The sequence below is a fragment of the Thamnophis elegans genome, chromosome 4 (assembly GCF_009769535.1).
Source record: "Thamnophis elegans isolate rThaEle1 chromosome 4, rThaEle1.pri, whole genome shotgun sequence".
Lineage (NCBI taxonomy): Eukaryota > Metazoa > Chordata > Lepidosauria > Squamata > Colubridae > Thamnophis > Thamnophis elegans.
The window spans coordinates 5,521,147-5,538,297 of record NC_045544.1 but is presented as its reverse complement, the minus strand read 5'-3'; the positions used below and the strand labels follow the sequence as shown (position 1 = coordinate 5,538,297).

Sequence of the window (17,151 nt, the reverse complement as noted above, 5' to 3'; positions counted from 1 at the left end):
AGAGACGATGATGATTTTAAAGACTAATTTCCAACTCCATTCACATCTGAGTCACAATTTGCCCACTGTTTTGAAGGGGTGTCAAAAGTTGTAGTGAGGACATGTGTAAGTCAGAGCAGATTTTGGCTCTCAGAAACTCAAAAGGCCAGAGTTAGGAGTATAATTAGAACTGGTACTTCCAAAATGAATTTCACATTGTTAACAACAGTGAATGTTTCACAGCTTTCTCCAACTTCTTTGGATCATGTTCCTCTGCAGCTTTTTAAAATGGTTTCTTTTCATCGCACCCCTTTTTCCTGTCAACACAACTAAAGTCAAGTTCAGCTGGTGCCCCAAGCAATGTAGCATAGCTTGATTTTCCTCTTGTTTTTTCCCTCTTAACTAGGCGGAACAATTTATTTGAACCTATGGACAATTATGGACTCACCTTACCCTCCCACTAATCAGAACTTAGAGAAAAGGACTGCCTTTCTAACAGGATATGAAGCAAATGTGGAAAATTCGTCTTTCCAGTTTGAAACAGACCTCTTTCTGTATTCTGTATTCTATACCTGTATGGTATTAATTTCCCAAAGTTTCCATGACTGAAAAGGTAGTGTTAGCTCAATTCTTTAGAGGAATTTCCATTTTGAAGGTGGAAAATAGGTCTTGTGGGCTACACGTCCCATACATCTGTGTGCATTTAGGGCCTAAGAAACTAGCAAGAAATCAAAGGGCTTCTATTTAATTCGACATCCAATGCAAAATTAACTCAGGTTCCATAGCCAGAGAGTTGAACTCTGAGTTCTGGAAAGGTCTGGCTACAGGCTATGAACCAGCTAGCAAAATTATTTCAAATTTCAACAAATAATAAAGTAAGGTCATATAAAACTTGGGTCTACATACAATATCCTTTCCCTGTGTGATGCTTTTTGGTATTTTGAAGCACTATGACCTCCAGATTTCCCATCAAACGCATCTAATGTACACCCTGGACTGGTGTTCATTTTCATATAGGAGAGAATGAATGATAATCATGTGACTATTAATAATGTTATTCTTCTCTTGGAGAAAGAGAAAGGGCAATTCAGGCCGAGAGAGAGAGAGAGGAGAGAGAGAGGAGAGAGAGAGAGAGAGAGAGAGAGAGAGAGGGAGGGAGGGAGGGAGGGAGGGAGGGAGAGGGAGAGGGAGACTGACTTAGAAGTTTCACATGGTGAATCATTGCATACAGTCAAATTTTTACAGAGCTCTTTAAGAGCATGCATTGTTAAACTGGTTAAGGCCGTAAAATTAAAGCATTTCTAGTCATGTCTGCTGAGTCTCCCAGTGATGTTGAATAACCACTTGTATGTGCTACTGTAATTTCCTTTTAGGATTATAATCAGCAACTTATCATCTGTGCGCTGGATAAGGTCTGCCACTTGAAAGTCATTGGGTTCATTGTTGCTACGAGGAATATATTCACACAGCAGTGGTGGGATTCAGCCAGTTCACACCTATTCGGAAGAACTGGTTGGTAACTTTCTAAGCAGTTCGGAGAACCGGTTTTTGGAAGAAATCTTTTGCTTTTTCCCACTTTACAAGGCTAATCCTGTAAGGAAGGCAGGAAGGAAACATTCTGGTGTTGTTTCTAGCCTAACCTTTATTGCCCTGCTTACAGAAACTGCCTCTCCGGTTAACCCTTATTCCATTGTAACAACTAAGTCGAAGTGCCCATCGAACTGAGGACATTGACTTGGCCATGCCCACATGATCACATGACCACTGAGCCCCGCCTACCCAGCTGGTCATTAGGGCAGAGAACTGGTTGGTAAATTATTTGAATCCCACCACTGGTTGGGGGCTAGCATCTTTAGGCTCCCCTCCTTTTTTTAATGAAGAAAGGAAAAAAGAAATCTCTTGATAGTGAGATAGGTGGCATATAAATTGAGTTAGTAAATAAACTGCAATATAAATTGAGTTAGTAAATAAACTGCAATAAAAAGTAAAGTAAATTAAAATTAAGTCAACATCAGCATAAGCTCTTATCAGAAAATACTAAGAATAAGATAGTTTGTAAAAAAAAAAGACTTCATGATGCTCAGGGTGGAGATAAGTCTCTGTCAAAGATTATTTGAGAGAGGAAGCACATACACACAGTTGATTGGGTTTTAAGTAGCTGAACAAGCATACAATGAAGTTACATGAACTCAGAGTTCAAAGGGTCATTTTGCTTAACAGCTATTTATCTAACATGTCTTGGGGTATTTGAAAACAGTCAGAACTATTCTCTGTCTTAAGTTCTTCAGAGAAGTATAAATTCTGACAAAGATTTAAAAAAAACAACGTAAATGCTTTAGTATCCCAATTCCTCAAAGGCATGCTTGTAACAAAATACATTTACTTTTCAGCAGTAATAAACTTGGAAAGCAAACAGCTAAAAAACTTTTAATATCCATTTAAAAATATTATGGAAGGTTTCAAACCTTTTGAATGTAAAACAGCTTATGGTGGTTGATTTTACTAATAGGCCCTCTTAGTTTCATTTGAGCAACCAACTAATAATCATTTTAAAATACGGATTCAGCCGAGTTCTATATATATGTTTATTTTGAAGAGTGTTCCAAGCAAAAACTTAACTAGGGATGGAGATGTAGGAAGTGTTTTGGTTGCTCGGTTTCTTATTTTTCCATCGCTGTAGCCACTAGAGATTGCACAACTGTGTGGCATGAGGCCAGACATGAGCAGTGTAATTTCCTGCTGATATTTTGTGAGTAAACACACTGAAATGGTTGTGTCCAGCTGCAGGTAGAATTTAAACACCAAAAGGAGCAAGAGAAAAAGACAGACTAGGTTCCAAAATTCTGCTTCAATTCCTCCACCGATGTAATTATGATCTTCTTGCCCTGCCTGTTTTGGCACTTGTCTGTTCAAATAATAAAAGTTTTTGGTCAATGATCAGCTGCCTTCCCGGGACAGAATATTTTCCCAGTATCGCTAGGAATGTGTGTGGTGGAGTGAAGAATCACTTGCTGGCATGCTACAAGAGAAGAGAGGGCTATAACCTTGTCCAGTTGACCCAGATGTGGATGTTGACAGTTGCAACTGTACCAAACAATAAAGCCATGTCAAACTGACCTCAAGAGTTTTTAAAGAATTCATATCTACAGAGTCCTACGGGATTGGGCGGCATATATATTTATTAAAAGTTAAAGTTAAAGATATCTCAGGTCTTGAACTCACAATCTTGTAGTCATTGTCCAAAAGCCTGCAGTGGTGCTTTGGAGGGAGCGGGTCAGAATGCTGTAAGCAACCTTGGCACGCCTTCCTGCAGAGGAAGGATGGCTGATGAAGTGAGATGATAGTTTGCTAATCTCAGGTGGACACTTTAAGTCCTCCATTGAACTAGGGGAAAGGTATGACTCGGAACTAAAGCAAAGTACGACAGAGTGTGGCTTTGAATCAGGGTGCCATTGTGACTGGAACCACTGTGGACTGCTCACTTTGGTGATTGGAAGAAAGGAGGCTGCCTGAAAGGATGAGGGTAGTTCCTGCCCTGTGTCAGGGTGTGTAATATTGTCATCAGCATCAAATACAGTTGATGAGTTTGAGTTTGAGTTTATTAACATTTGTATGCTGCCCACTCCCATTGGGACTCTGTTGATGAGTTGATGAGTGGAGCTTTCTGAAGGTATGGAACCACTTGGAGGTTTGGAATGAGATCTTGCCTTGGTTGTTTTGCAATAGTTTTTTTAAAAAAATAAATAAATTTATATTTGGAGGCATCCTGGATTATTCTATTTTCTCGCTGCAGACTTTAATACCAGCATTCACGGTAATTTGAGGTGAAGACCCTTGGTTTATATTGTACTTAACAAAATTCCCAATTGTGTTCAAAGCCTTTTGATTTTACTTTTAATGGATCATGCACTTATTTTTTTTAATTTTTATTTTACCCCCCTCCACCTTCTCCCCCCCCCCCCCGACTTCCCAGAACCCGTACATGGTATGGATTTCTAACAAACACAGTCTAAAATCTATTGAGAAAAAAAAAAGAAATAAAAAAAATTAATAACATTCTAGATTGACCTTAGCTTCTTCTTGCTGAACCAACTTTAAACAATTTAAATCATTTCTGATCTTAAGCATAGGCTAACTGGAATTTATTAGTCCCATATTTATTTTGTATATAGTCAATCCATTTTTTCCAGTCTCGTTTATATCTCTCATTTGAGTGATCTTTAAGATATGCCGATATTTTAGCCATCTCGGCTAAGTTTGTGACTTTCAATGTCCATTCTTGGATTGTAGGCAAGTCTTCCTTCTTCCAGTATTGCGCCACCAACAGTCTTGCTGCCGTTATTAGATGCAGAATCAAGTTAGTCTCTACCACTATAAAGTCAGTACCTATACCTAGTAAGAATAGCTGAGGAGTAAACTTTATCCTTCTTTTAAAGATATTTTGCATAATCCACCATATTTTTATCCAGAATGCCTTAACCATGCACTTATTTTTAAGTATTTTTATCCCATCTTTACTTATTTTTCTAAACGATTCGAGGTGTTTAACTTGGAACATAAAAATATTTCAATTAAACAGCAAACTCCACATCCTAAAATGACCATTCAGGCATTGCTACCTCATCTATGTTTCCTTTGGAGATTGTTGGATTCAAAGCAGGTATATGAAGGCAGGGGTTTTTTTTAATTGTTTCTCCTAATCCTGTTAATTCAGTATAATTTAAATTAACGTAAGTAAAAGGTGTGTCTTGGGGAAAGTTAGGAAATAGAGCCGAGGTGGCGCAGTGGTTAAATGCAGCACTGCAGGCTACTTCAGCTGACTGCTAGTTCAGCAGTTCGGCTGTTCAAATCTCACCGGCTCAGGGTTGACTCAGCCTTCCATCCTTCCGAGGTGGGTAAAATGAGGACCCGGATTGTTGTTGGGGGCAATATGCTGACTCTGTAAACCGCTTAGAGAGGGCTGAAAGCCCTATGAAGCGGTATATAAGTCGAACGGCTATTGCTATTGCTATTTCTATGTGCTGTGACCGATTTGCATTGCATGTAGCCGCAGTCAGTGTGAAGGAGATTGTGGCATTCAGGATCAGAGATGAATAAGAAAATAATTATGTTCTAGAATGGGATTCAATCTGGTGGCCTCTAGTTCCTTCATTAGCTTGCAGGTTATTGTAGTGTTACGGATAATACTCAAGAGTTTATAGTTTTTGCAACTGTCCATACTGAATGAAACAGACATTTTTCATTCTGGTGGGTTCCTATTTCTAACCCTCTATGGAAGTTCAGGTTTTCTTCTGCATTCTTGGAGGATGCCTGAAGATCCAAGAGATCAGGGAAACGCCGGTCTTGGATAATGATAGAAGATAAAGATAGGGATAGGTACCATGACTGATACCACACAACAGGGAATTCCTGGAGCCTCTGCCCTTTGAGGGCATCAGAACTAGAGTCTCTCCATTTATCTGTGACTTATCTATCACCTACCTCCTTTGATATTTCTAGCCTCTGCTTTCAATTATCAGCCAGCCGAAGAGCACTTAGTAATTTCAAGACAAAACTCTTGGAACCTTTGACCTCTGCTTGTCAGATAACCTAAGAATTTCGTGAAAACACACCCATCATCCCATTGGTTTGAAGCTGTAAAGATGTGTGCTTTGTTCTCCGTCAGCTTACAGTAACCTCCACCACCTAGAAGTGATTGGTTTACTTTCCTGCTTCTGCAGGGGATGTAGAGATTTAAGCCAGCCACACCAAGACCTTGTATCTCTCTTAACAGGAAGCAATGACATTTGTGAAGTGTTATGTGTATGGATTAATTAGGCGTTGCATCCACAATCGCAGATCCATTAATACCCGGGGTATTAGCAACAAGGATTTGATTCTAGGTGAGAGAAAGGGTAGAGCCAGGATTCAGAGTAGAGTGGGTGGAACATGTGTTTGTGTGTGTTTTTAAAATAAAACTATATTAAGCCACCTTTGGGGTGTAAATGACCATTTTTATGTATTTTGCACCTCACAATGATAGGAAACCAGGCTTCCAATTTCCAGCAATTGTGGTCAGTGGTCAGAACTGGGAACTGCAGAGGAGATGCTGAGAGGCCCCAGATGGTTTGAGAATCTCAGGTTAACCACTCCTCCTGTACATGAGTCACCAGTCCTGCCATTAGGATGAACAACAGATGCAGCAAGAATGACTTGTTCAAAACAATTCAGGGAGCTCGTGACTAATATTTTTGTCTAATGAGCATCCTGCTGCGGATAGAAGCAGCTCTGCAAACAAGGTTTTCAATATGGTTTCATTAGCAGAACAAATATAGCTGGGGATACGAATCCCACCGCATGAGAATGGAACAAGCATCCATGTAATATGTTACGACTTCAGCCAAAGCCCTGGCCAGCTTCGTTTCCTCAAATTCGGTCCAAGCATCCATGCCAAGATCATCTGCTAGTAATTCCTGCTCATATAGAAAGATGGACCAACCCAGTTTCCTAATTCTTTTCTAACATGTGGAGACTTTCTTTTGCCCACAGCTTTATTACTTTTAATATATAGTCCTATTTTTTGTGTTCCTTTTGCCGAACGATTTCCTTTCTGAGGCCCTAGCCCCTTTGACCTTGTGACTTTTGATTCGTTGAGCGTCTCTTTAGATTTTAAATTAAAACCTGTAATGAGTGCTGGATTAACGTGGCGTGTGGATTTTTTTTAACCTTTTCATTTCGTTTTATTTTCATAGTGGAAAGAGACAAGGATTTTTCTCACCAACGACGGCACTACAAAGAATTCCGATTTGATTTGACTCAAATCCCTCACGGAGAAGCAGTGACCGCAGCCGAATTTCGGATTTACAAGGATCGAAGTCACAGTCGATTTGAGAATGAAACGATTAAGATTAGCATTTATCAGATCATCAAGGAATATCCAAACAGGTCACTTTTTTTTCCAGTTGTACTTTAAATTAATTACCTCCCAAAGACCCATTAGATCGCACAGGGTCGGCCTCCTCCGGGTCCCGTCTACCAGCCAATGCTACGACCCGGGAGAGGGCCTTCTCTGTTGCAGCTCTGGCCCTTTGGAACGAACTCCCCGCGGAGATTTGGACTCTCACCTCTCTCCCTGCTTTCCGAAAAGCCATTAAAACCTGGCTGTGTCAGCAGGCCTGGGGTTGATGAGCTCCCTTCCCCTCTCGACAGGCATGGTTGTTGGTTATTTTTTAAATATCTGTCTTGTATTTGTATGTTCCCTTCCCTGTTTGAGTTGTTCGCCACCCTGAGTCCCTGCAGGGAATAGGGCGGCATATAAATAAAACAAAACTTCAAACTTCAATTCTTCAGATTTAGGGACAAGGGATTCTTTTCTTTTTGTTAAGGAATTAAACATCAGTGAAAATCCAACAAAAGTGGCTTGGAAGTTTTAAAAAACAACAGTTGAAGGTGGTTTGAAAAGTTTTGCTTGAGCTGACTGATCAAGTAATAACTTGGTAGCTAGCTGCGGTGTTGTCAGTACTCTTGCAGATTATACTACCAAATGTAAATTTTGGATTTTGTTTGGATTTTCATTGCTGTGATTTTGTGGCATTGTGTTTTTAGGTAAAGGAACATACATGCTTTAAGTCTCTGCAAGGTTTACCATAGTTGCTGTAGAGTATTTCATTGTATTTCATTGGCAAGAGTATTTCATTGGCAAGGGTTCACTGACAAAACTGCGCTTGACTGAACCGCGCCCGACTAAACCGCGTCGCTGACATCATCAAAAGGGCGACAACAGCGCGGAGACAGAAGCACACTGTAAACCCTAAACCTAAAATTAACCCCTAAACCTAAACCTAACCTCCCTAAACCTAATCCTAACCCTAACCCTAACCCTAACCCTTAACCTAACCCTAAACCTAACCCTAACCCTTAACCTAACCCTAAACCTAACCCTAACCCTTAACCTAACCCTAACCCTAACCCTAACCCTAACCCTAACCCTAAACCTAAACCTAACCCTAACCCTAAACCTAAACCTAAACCTAAACCTAACCCTAAACCTAAACCTAATCCTTAACCTAACCCTAATCCTAATCCTAATCCTAAACCTAAACCTAAACCTAAACCTAAACCTAAACCTAATCCTTAACCTAACCCTAAACCTAAACCTAATCCTAACCTAAACCTAAACCTAATCCTTAACCTAACCCTAAACCTAACCCTAAACCTAACCCTAACCCTAAACCTAAACCTAACCCTAACCCTAAACCTAACCCTAAACCTAAACCCAACCCTAAACCTAAACCTAATCCTTAACCTAACCCTAATCCTAATCCTAATCCTAATCCTAACCCTAAACCTAATCCTTAACCTAACCCTAACCCTAACCCTAAACCTAATCCTAAACCTAACCCTAAACCTAAACCTAATCCTTAACCTAACCCTAATCCTAATCCTAATCCTAATCCTAACCCTAAACCTAACCCTTAACTTAACCCTAAACCTAATCCTAACCCTTAACGTAACCCTAAACCTAATCCTAACCCTAAACCTAACCCTAAACCTAACCCTAAACCTAACCCTAAACCTAACCCTTACCTTAAGTTGAATCGGCTTGCTTTCAAAGCGCTATTTAAAGCGCCCTTCTTTCTCCGCGCTGGCTGTTGTCGCCCTGTTGATGACGTCAGCGACGCAGTTTAGTCGAGCGCGGTTTTGACGGGTCACGATTGGCAAGACCAATTGGAATGTGCCACCTGTTGTTGTTGCATTGACTTGGGTATTCTCAGTAGTCGCCCCGACCCTTTGGAACGAACTCCCCGTGGAGATTCGTACCCTCACCACCGTCCAGGCCTTCCGCATAGCCTTGAAGAACTGGCTAGCCCGTCAGGCCTGGGGATGAAGATAGTTGCCCCTCCCGAATGATGAATGCATGTTGGTTACTGTTTTTATTATATGTGTCTTTGTTATTGTCTGCATTTCCCCTTCCCTGATTTTATGTGAGCCGCCCTGAGTCCCCTCAGGGAAAAGGGCGGCCTAGAAATGTCAATAAAATCAAAATCAAAATCAAATATTGCCATGTTACTGCTATGCTCTTTGTAACCCTTGAAGGACAACTAGTCCTGACAAAGAAGGAAAGAAGCAGGAAAAAGTCCAAGTTGGATCTTGATTGAAAGTATTTCAATCAGTCAACAAGACCCGTGATGGCACTGTGGTTAGAATGCAGTATTGCTGACTACTTTTGCTGACTGCCAGCAGTTTGGCAGTTTTATTCTCACCAGCTCGAGGTTTACTCAGCCTTCCATCCTTCCAGGGTTGGTAAATGAGGAGCTAAAATTGTTGGGGGCAATATGCTGACTCTGTAAACTGCTTAGAGAGTGCTGTAAAGCGGTTCCACCACAAAACCGCGTTCGACTAAAGGGCGCTCGACGAAACCGTGTAGCTGACGTCATCACAGCGCGACAACAGCGTGGAGAAAAAAGCATGCTGTAAACGCTAAACCTAAAATTAACCCCTAAACCTAAACCTAACCCCCCTAAACCTAATCCTAAACCTAACCCTAACCCTAACCCTTAACCTAACCCTAAACCTAACCCTAAACCTAACCCTTAACCTAACGCTAAACCTAATCCTAACCCTTAACCTAACCCTAAACCTAACCCTTACCTTAACTTGAATCGGCTTGCTTTCAAAGCGCTATTTAAAGCGCCCTTCTTTCTCCGCGCTCGCTGTTGTCGCCCTGTTGATGATGTCAGCGACGCGGTTTAATTGGGCGCGCTTTAGTCGAGCGCGGTTTTGTCGTGCCACGCTGTAAAGCACTGTGAAGCAGTATATAAGTCTAAGTGCTATAGGTATTTCTCAGGCTCTCAGATTCTGGTCTTTGACTAAGGATGTCAAGCATTGATGTCAGCCCAAAACTATGCACTCTGACCAAAAGATACTCAGCATTTACTTATCATATCAACCAAACTGCGAGACCGCCTACTGCCACACTCCTCCCAACGGCCGGTAAGCTCCCACAGGGTGGGCCTTCTTCAGATGCCGTCAGCCAGACAATGTCGGCTGGCGGCTCCCCGAAGGAGAGCCTTCTCTGTGGCTGCTCCGACCCTGTGGAATCAGCTACCGCCAGAAATCCAGACCTCACCCACTCTCATGGCCTTAGGAAAAGCTGTCAAGACCTGGCTATTCCGGCAGGCCTGGGGCTGTTGACCTCATTGTTGAGGTCCAGCCCCAACCGAAAAGAATGTATCTGTGTTGTTTTTCACCTATTTTTATTCTTATTTTCTTTTATTGTTTTTTTTCCCCCTTGCTGTAAGCCGCCCGGAGTCGTCCGGGATTGGGCGGCCTATAAACAAAATTAAACTCAAACTCAAACTCAAACTCAAACTCAAACTCAAACTCAAACTCAAACTCAAACTCAAAACTGTCAAGGAGAGAAGCACGTTTTTGAAATTCTGAAACCACAAAATATTTGTATTATAATTTAAAAGGCTACAGATTCCCCACTCCCCATCCCCTATGAACTCTGTCTAGAAGAATAATTAAAGAGATAAAACACATGCCACTATATTCCTTGGGTGATTTTTTTTTTCTGTGGTGTTCCTTTGCCTGGAAACTGTGCTGTGTCTTCCATTCTTCCATCCTTCATTTTTTTAATGTAGTATGTTGGATTTTGGGCATGCTCCTCTTGACATATTTCTATTAGGAAAAAAGAAAGAGTTTTACATTGCGGAATGTAATGTCTGGGAGGCAACAAATGAAATTTTTTTTGGAGAAGATTATTATGTAGGTGCACGGAAACAAGGGTATATGCGGATTTTCAAACACCTGATGATGTTGATCCTATAACCATCTAGGTTATAAAAAAAAACAGTTAAGAGAAGAAACAAAATGAAATATAGAAAGAGAACACTAATTCAGTCCTCAGTCTCATATAGATAAGAATGGCCATACTGTCTCTAATGAATGTGAACCATTTTCAATATGAACATTGTTTCACTCTGAAACTCACAGCTCTGATTCTCTACCAAGAGTCCATGTCGTAAAAATGTTTACCTTGTATATCCAAGACGCTTTAAGATGAAGGAAAAAATGGTCTTACCTGTGAATTTTCCTTTAGGCTCTCTGAAGTGGAAAGGAGTCCATCCTATTCATTTTGCCATTGGTGATGTTTTCCTGTGAATTGCATATAATAATTGCTTATTTGTGTGTTAGGAATCCCCCCTTTATATATGCACATACTTTCATTTGCCTTTTGGCAATAGCTAATCCTTGTTGGATGAGAGGTTTTTCCCTTACTTCATAGGGAAGAGCAAGAAAAAAAACCCCAGTATGTAATCAAATGGCAGTTTTTAGATTAGTGGCTGAGAGTATCAGGTCATAAAGATGCTCATTTTTCAAGGGAAAAAATAGCTTCTGAATGGGGTAGAATTTAGTGCAGCAACTCGTGGGCATTTTATTTACTTACAGCTAGAGTAGATACAGTGAAAAGCGTAGTAGCTATTTAAAGAGCTTATCCTGGCTAAGCACTTCCTATCAACAAAACACAAAAACACTTTTTTTGATTACCAGGGAAGATTTACTATAGATGCTTTACTTAGAATTTGAAGGGCCTTTTAAAGTTTTCAGTGTGGTTTGTGGGTTGCTACATCACCTCATGCATCTGGCTCCCAGCTGTTACTCACCTTTAATTATTCCCCCCCCCTCTCAATCATGTTGGTATCCTTTGTTTTTTGCTTGTTCCAGGTGTTTGTGATGTAGAACTGGGTAGCTGCTGATTAGATGTTCCCTTTCCTCACCTCAGGTGCTTCGCTGCATTTTCTCCACTTCAAAGAGTGTCTGCATGTTTTCTTTCATTAAGAGGCTTGTGCTCTGGGTGCAGATGGTGCTAGAAACTTGCTTCTCCCTCACTCCCTTTCTCTCATAGAACCATCTAAATCAGTGTTTCTCAACCTTGGCAACTTGAAGATGTCTGGACTTCAACTCCTAGAATTCCCCAGCCAGCGAATGCTGGCTGGGGAATTCTAGGAGTTGAAGTCCGGACATCTTCAAGTTGCCAAGGTTGAGAAACACTGATCTAAATCTGTAGGATAAAATTGCTCAAAAAAATAATAAACGGATCAGTGGTGGGATTCAGCCAGTTCGCACCTATTTGGGAGAACCGGTTCTTAACTTTCTAAGCAGTTGGGAGAACCAGTTGTTGGAAGAAATCTTATTTTGTTTTCCCCACTTTACAGGGCTAATCCTGTAAGGAAGGCAGGAAGGAAACATTCTAGTGTTGTTTCTAGCCTCATCTTTATTGCCCTGCTTACAGAAACTGCCTCTCCGGTTAACCCTTATTACATTGTAACAGCTAAGATGAAGTGTCCATCAACGTGAGTGACGTTGAGTTGGCCATGCCCACCCAGTCACATGACTACCGAGCCCCACCTACCCAGATGGTCATTGGGGCAGAGAACCGGTTGTTAAATTATTTGAATCCCACCACTGAAACGGATAGTAAACATCACCCACAGGAAAGCTGTTAAAGTTCCCCTTACGAGCATCACAGGGAGTCCTCAACTTAACAACCACAACTGAGCAGAACATTTCCATTCCTAAGCAAGACAGTCGTTAAGTGAGCCATGCCCTATTTTGCTTTACACATCTTTGCCATCCAACCAGCTGTAAAAACTAGCCAAAATTAATAACATTAAAAGCAGCTGCTATATTTTTTTTAAACAGCCCAGTTTACTTGTCCTCAGAAAACAAGGCTGTATAACTAATTGGCGACATGTCTAGAAAATAGAATTGATTGAATTGGGTTCATATTAGAAGCTCCTTTAAATGGAAGAACATATAGGCAGCTGGACTTCCTTGTTTTTCTTTGAAGCTGTTTCGCTTCTCATCCCAGAAGCTCCTACAGCTCTGACTGGATGGTGGGGAATGGTGACCCTCCATCAGAGCTGAAGAAGCTTCTTGCCTCTTGAAAAAACACCTTTGGGACAACCATTACCTGGATGACTGAAAATCTCCATAGGAAGAAAATATAGTTCTCAGGCTCAACCATCTGTAACAGTGTAGTCCAGACACACAGCCAGGTCTCAGGTAGCATAATTCACTGCATTTGTCCTTAAATCACAGTTCCTGAAGCTTTTCATGTTTTGAGACCATTTAAAATTCTAAGAGAAAACACTCACACAATGTTTACTTTGAGGGACATAACAAATCACAACACCCAGTTACCATAGGTAAATATGTGAGGTTCTTATTTTCTCTAAATCTGCAGGATGCCTTAAGTGGACGTAATATCCACCTACCCAGCCTACCTGTGTCATTTTTCTGGGCAGGTAGACATACTTAGTGACCTTGTGGTGAGATGGGCAGCCAATAAATTTTATAAATCAATATTTCCAAACCAAGCACCCTCCGTAATCATTTCATTTTCTGAAAATGGCTTTGGGATGTATTAGTTTGTCAATCTGACTCTTTTTTTAATCCACTCCAACCTAGAGATCTGGGTGGCCTATGACAAAGCATGATATACAAACAATATAATTACTCTCCCCCCCTTTGAGGAGCCGAGGTGGCACAGTGGTTAAATGCAGCACTGCAGGCTACTTCAGCTGACTGCAGTTCAGCAGTTCAGCTGTTCAAATCTCACCGGCTCAGGGTTGACTCAGCCTTCCATCCTTCCGAGGTGGGTGAAATGAGGACCCAGATTGTGGGGGGCAATATGCTGACTCTCTGTAAACCGCTTAGAGAGAGCTGAAAGCCCTATGAAGCGGTATATAAGTCTACTGCTATTGCTATTGCTATATGTTCTCTCATAATTAATTAGAATCAAAGCATTGATGGAATAAAGTTTGAACTACTTTGCAGAATGCCAAGGAGAATGTGGTGAATCTTAAGGACTATCATAGAAAAACTCACATCTTGTGGAGGGGAGACCCTTAGCAAGACCCTCACCGGCATCTATCTATCTGATATTCTAGGAGTTGAAGTCCGGACATCTTCAAGTTGCCAAGGTTGAGAAACACTGATCTAAATCTGTAGGATAAAATTGCTCAAAAAAATAATAAACGGATCAGTGGTGGGATTCAGCCAGTTCGCACCTATTTGGGAGAACCGGTTCTTAACTTTCTAAGCAGTTGGGAGAACCAGTTGTTGGAAGAAGAGCCAAGGTGGCGCAGTGGTTAAAAGCAGCACTGCAGGCTACTGCTAGATCAGCAGGTCAGCGGTTCAAATCTCACCGGCTCAGGGTTGACTCAGCCTTCCATCCTTCCGAGGTGGGTAAAATGAGGACCCAGATTGTTGGGGGCAATATGCTGACTCTCTGTAAACCGCTTAGAGAGGCCTGAAAGGCCTATGAAGCGGTATATAAGTCTACTGCTATTGCTATTGCTATTGATATAAAGAAGAACAATGCTATATAGGGCTCTGCAGGTGATAATCTCTTTGAAATGGACCCAGAACCTTGTTGTTAAAAATGCATTAATTTCAAAATGATGATTGTTTTCCAACAGACTAGGTATTACATTCTGGTTCAGTTGCAGTTTTTGAGTCATTTCCATAGGCTATCCCACATAGAACATATTACAACAGCCCAACTACCTGATGATACATGCAATACATTCCTTTTATATAATTTTCTTTACAGTAGATAATCAAGTGGGACATAAAGCAGATAGCGCAAGGGCAATACTTGTGGGTACCATGATGGGAACCCAGGGCTTAAAGGGGCATGCTCAACAGTAGAGCTAGCTCCTGATCCTGCTCATTCTGGTTAAAAAGACAGGTTAAAAAGCCAGTGCTATGGCATTGTTGAGGGATGAGGTGGCTCAGTGGCTAAGACGCTGAGCTTGTCGATCAGATCACTGTCAGTTCAGTGGTTTGAATAGCAATAGCAATAGCAATAGCAGTTAGACTTATATACCGCTTCATAGGGCTTTCAGCCCTCTCTAAGCGGTTTACAGAGTCAGCATATTGCCCCCACAGTCTGGGTCCTCATTTCACCCACCTCAGAAGGATGGAAGGCTGAGTCAACCTTGAGCCAGTGAGATTAGAACCGCTGAACTGCAGATAACAGTCAGCTGAAGTGGCCTGCAATACTGCACCCTAACCACTGCGCCACCTCGGCTCTTAGTCCCTAGTGCTGCGTAATGGAGTGAGCTCCCATCACTTGTTCTAGCTTCTGCCAACCTAGCTGTTCGAAAGAACGTAAAAATGCAAGTAGAAAAATAGGAACCACCTTTGGTGGGAAGATATCAGCGTTCCGTGTGCCTTTGGCATTTAGTCATGCTGGCCACATGACCATGGAGACGTCTTTGGACAGCACTGGCTCTTCGGCTTTGAAACGGAGATGAGCACTGCCCCCTAGAGTCGGGAATGACTAGCACATATATGCGAGGGGAGCCTTTACCTTATGGCAATGTTTTGCTGATGAGATAGGACTCTGGTGATGCTGTATCATTGTCTGAAAAAAATAACACATCATTCATAAAAGTACAAAAGAGAGATGGATTAGCAAAAAACCATTCATGTGCAGAGATGCAAATTTAGAAAGATTCTATTTAGTTTGAACACAAAATATGTGTTATCAGAGTGAAGGAGATTGTGCTGAGAGTCCTTTTCGTGTGCCTATTCTTTCTTGATGGTTGATGAATAACTTCAGCCCCAGCTCCGTTCTTCCTTAGCGTAGCTCTTTATCTTTACAAAGTTTAGTCTGGACAGCTGTTCAAACAGGAGGTGCCATTAAAGACAGTATTGTAAAAGTGGCTTAGCTTACCTCCTCCATAGGGGAATGATCCAGCTGTCATGGAACATTGATTCTTCTAAACATCTACACAGTGTGTAAATTCAGGTCAGCCATGATCAAAGCCTCTATCACCTCTGCACCTATCTTGGCCACTCTATCCACCCAACCCCACAAGTATGGAAAAGGAAAATAGGATATTGGTTTGGACTGAGAACAGAGTGGTGGTTCCTACTACCGGCATGTCTGTTTTCAGCCTGTACCTGGAGTCTTTTTCTCCTAGTGGTTGGAAGGTTGAACAACTCATCTCTTGTACTCGAGCTGTCCAGTGAGATTGCCAGAAGGAAAATTCACAGGTATCCCAATTTTCCAATTTCATCATGTAAATGATTAGTTCAGTTAATCATTATAGATGAGCAAATGCAAGAATTACATGCACAATTTACAGGACTAGTTTTTGAAAAGATACTTGCTGCCCTGAACCATGAGTAAAGCAAGCCAAGTTTAATTTAGCTGCAACAAGGGGGATACTATACAGCTCGGCTGTATTTATTTTTAGAGAACCAAGAGCTACGTTTACTTTCTTAATCTATATGCAGTATATAGGACCTCCTGTGTTTGAGTTGGGATTATAAAGCCATGAATGAACTTTAAGATGAGATTTGCTACATCCATGCTCCTCGCCATGAGTAAATTTTAATGCAAAAATTCCATTAGGTAAAAATGGATAAAATCATAATCTTAAACTTGGTTTTCAGAAAGCACTATGAATTACATAGACAAAACATTTAACACATCTACAACAGTTTTCTTAGTGACTGTTCAAAGTTACAACGGCGCTGAAAAAAGTGATTTATGATCATTTTTCACACTGATGGCCATTGCAGCTTCCCCATCAGTGGTGGGATTCAGCCAGTTCGCACCTATTCGGGAGAACCGGTTGGTAACTTTCTAAGCAGTTCAGAGAACCGGTTGTTGGAAGAAATCTTTTGTTTTTTTCCCACTTTACAAGGCTAATCCTGTAAGGAAGGCAGGAAGGAAACATTCTGGTGTTGTTTCTAGCCTCATCTTTGTTGCCCTGCTTACAGAAACTGCCTCTCCGGTTAACCCTTAATTCCAATGACATAATCATTATGCATTTTTATTTACTCTTTCTTTCTATACTAGGGATGCGGACCTGTTCCTGTTAGATTCAAAACGAGCTCAAGCTCCTCATATTGGCTGGCTTGTGTTTGATATCACTGTGACCAGCAACCATTGGGTGATTGACCCACAGAATAATTTAGGGTTGCAGCTCTGTGCAGAGACGGCAGACGGTAAGTTGTATGTATGTGTCACGTTTCACAAGAATCTGTTTGAAATTATTGTAATTTACATGCACACAAACTGCACAGAACTCATAAACATTTTGGATCCTCTGGGTTGGATGCAGAGGTGGGTTCCTACCAGTTCGCACCTATTCAGTAGAACCGGTT

General features: G+C 41.3%; 1 protein-coding gene across 1 annotated transcript in view; it reads left to right on the top strand.

Moving 5' to 3' along the window:
- Window positions 1-17,151, top strand: part of BMP5 (bone morphogenetic protein 5) — a 58,713-nt gene that overhangs the window by 18,260 nt on the left and 23,302 nt on the right. Inside the window, exons 2-3 of the mRNA XM_032217119.1 lie at window positions 6,711-6,903; window positions 16,844-16,992. Coding sequence (XP_032073010.1) covers window positions 6,711-6,903; window positions 16,844-16,992 — 342 coding nt within the window. The remainder of the gene's footprint in view (window positions 1-6,710; window positions 6,904-16,843; window positions 16,993-17,151) is intronic.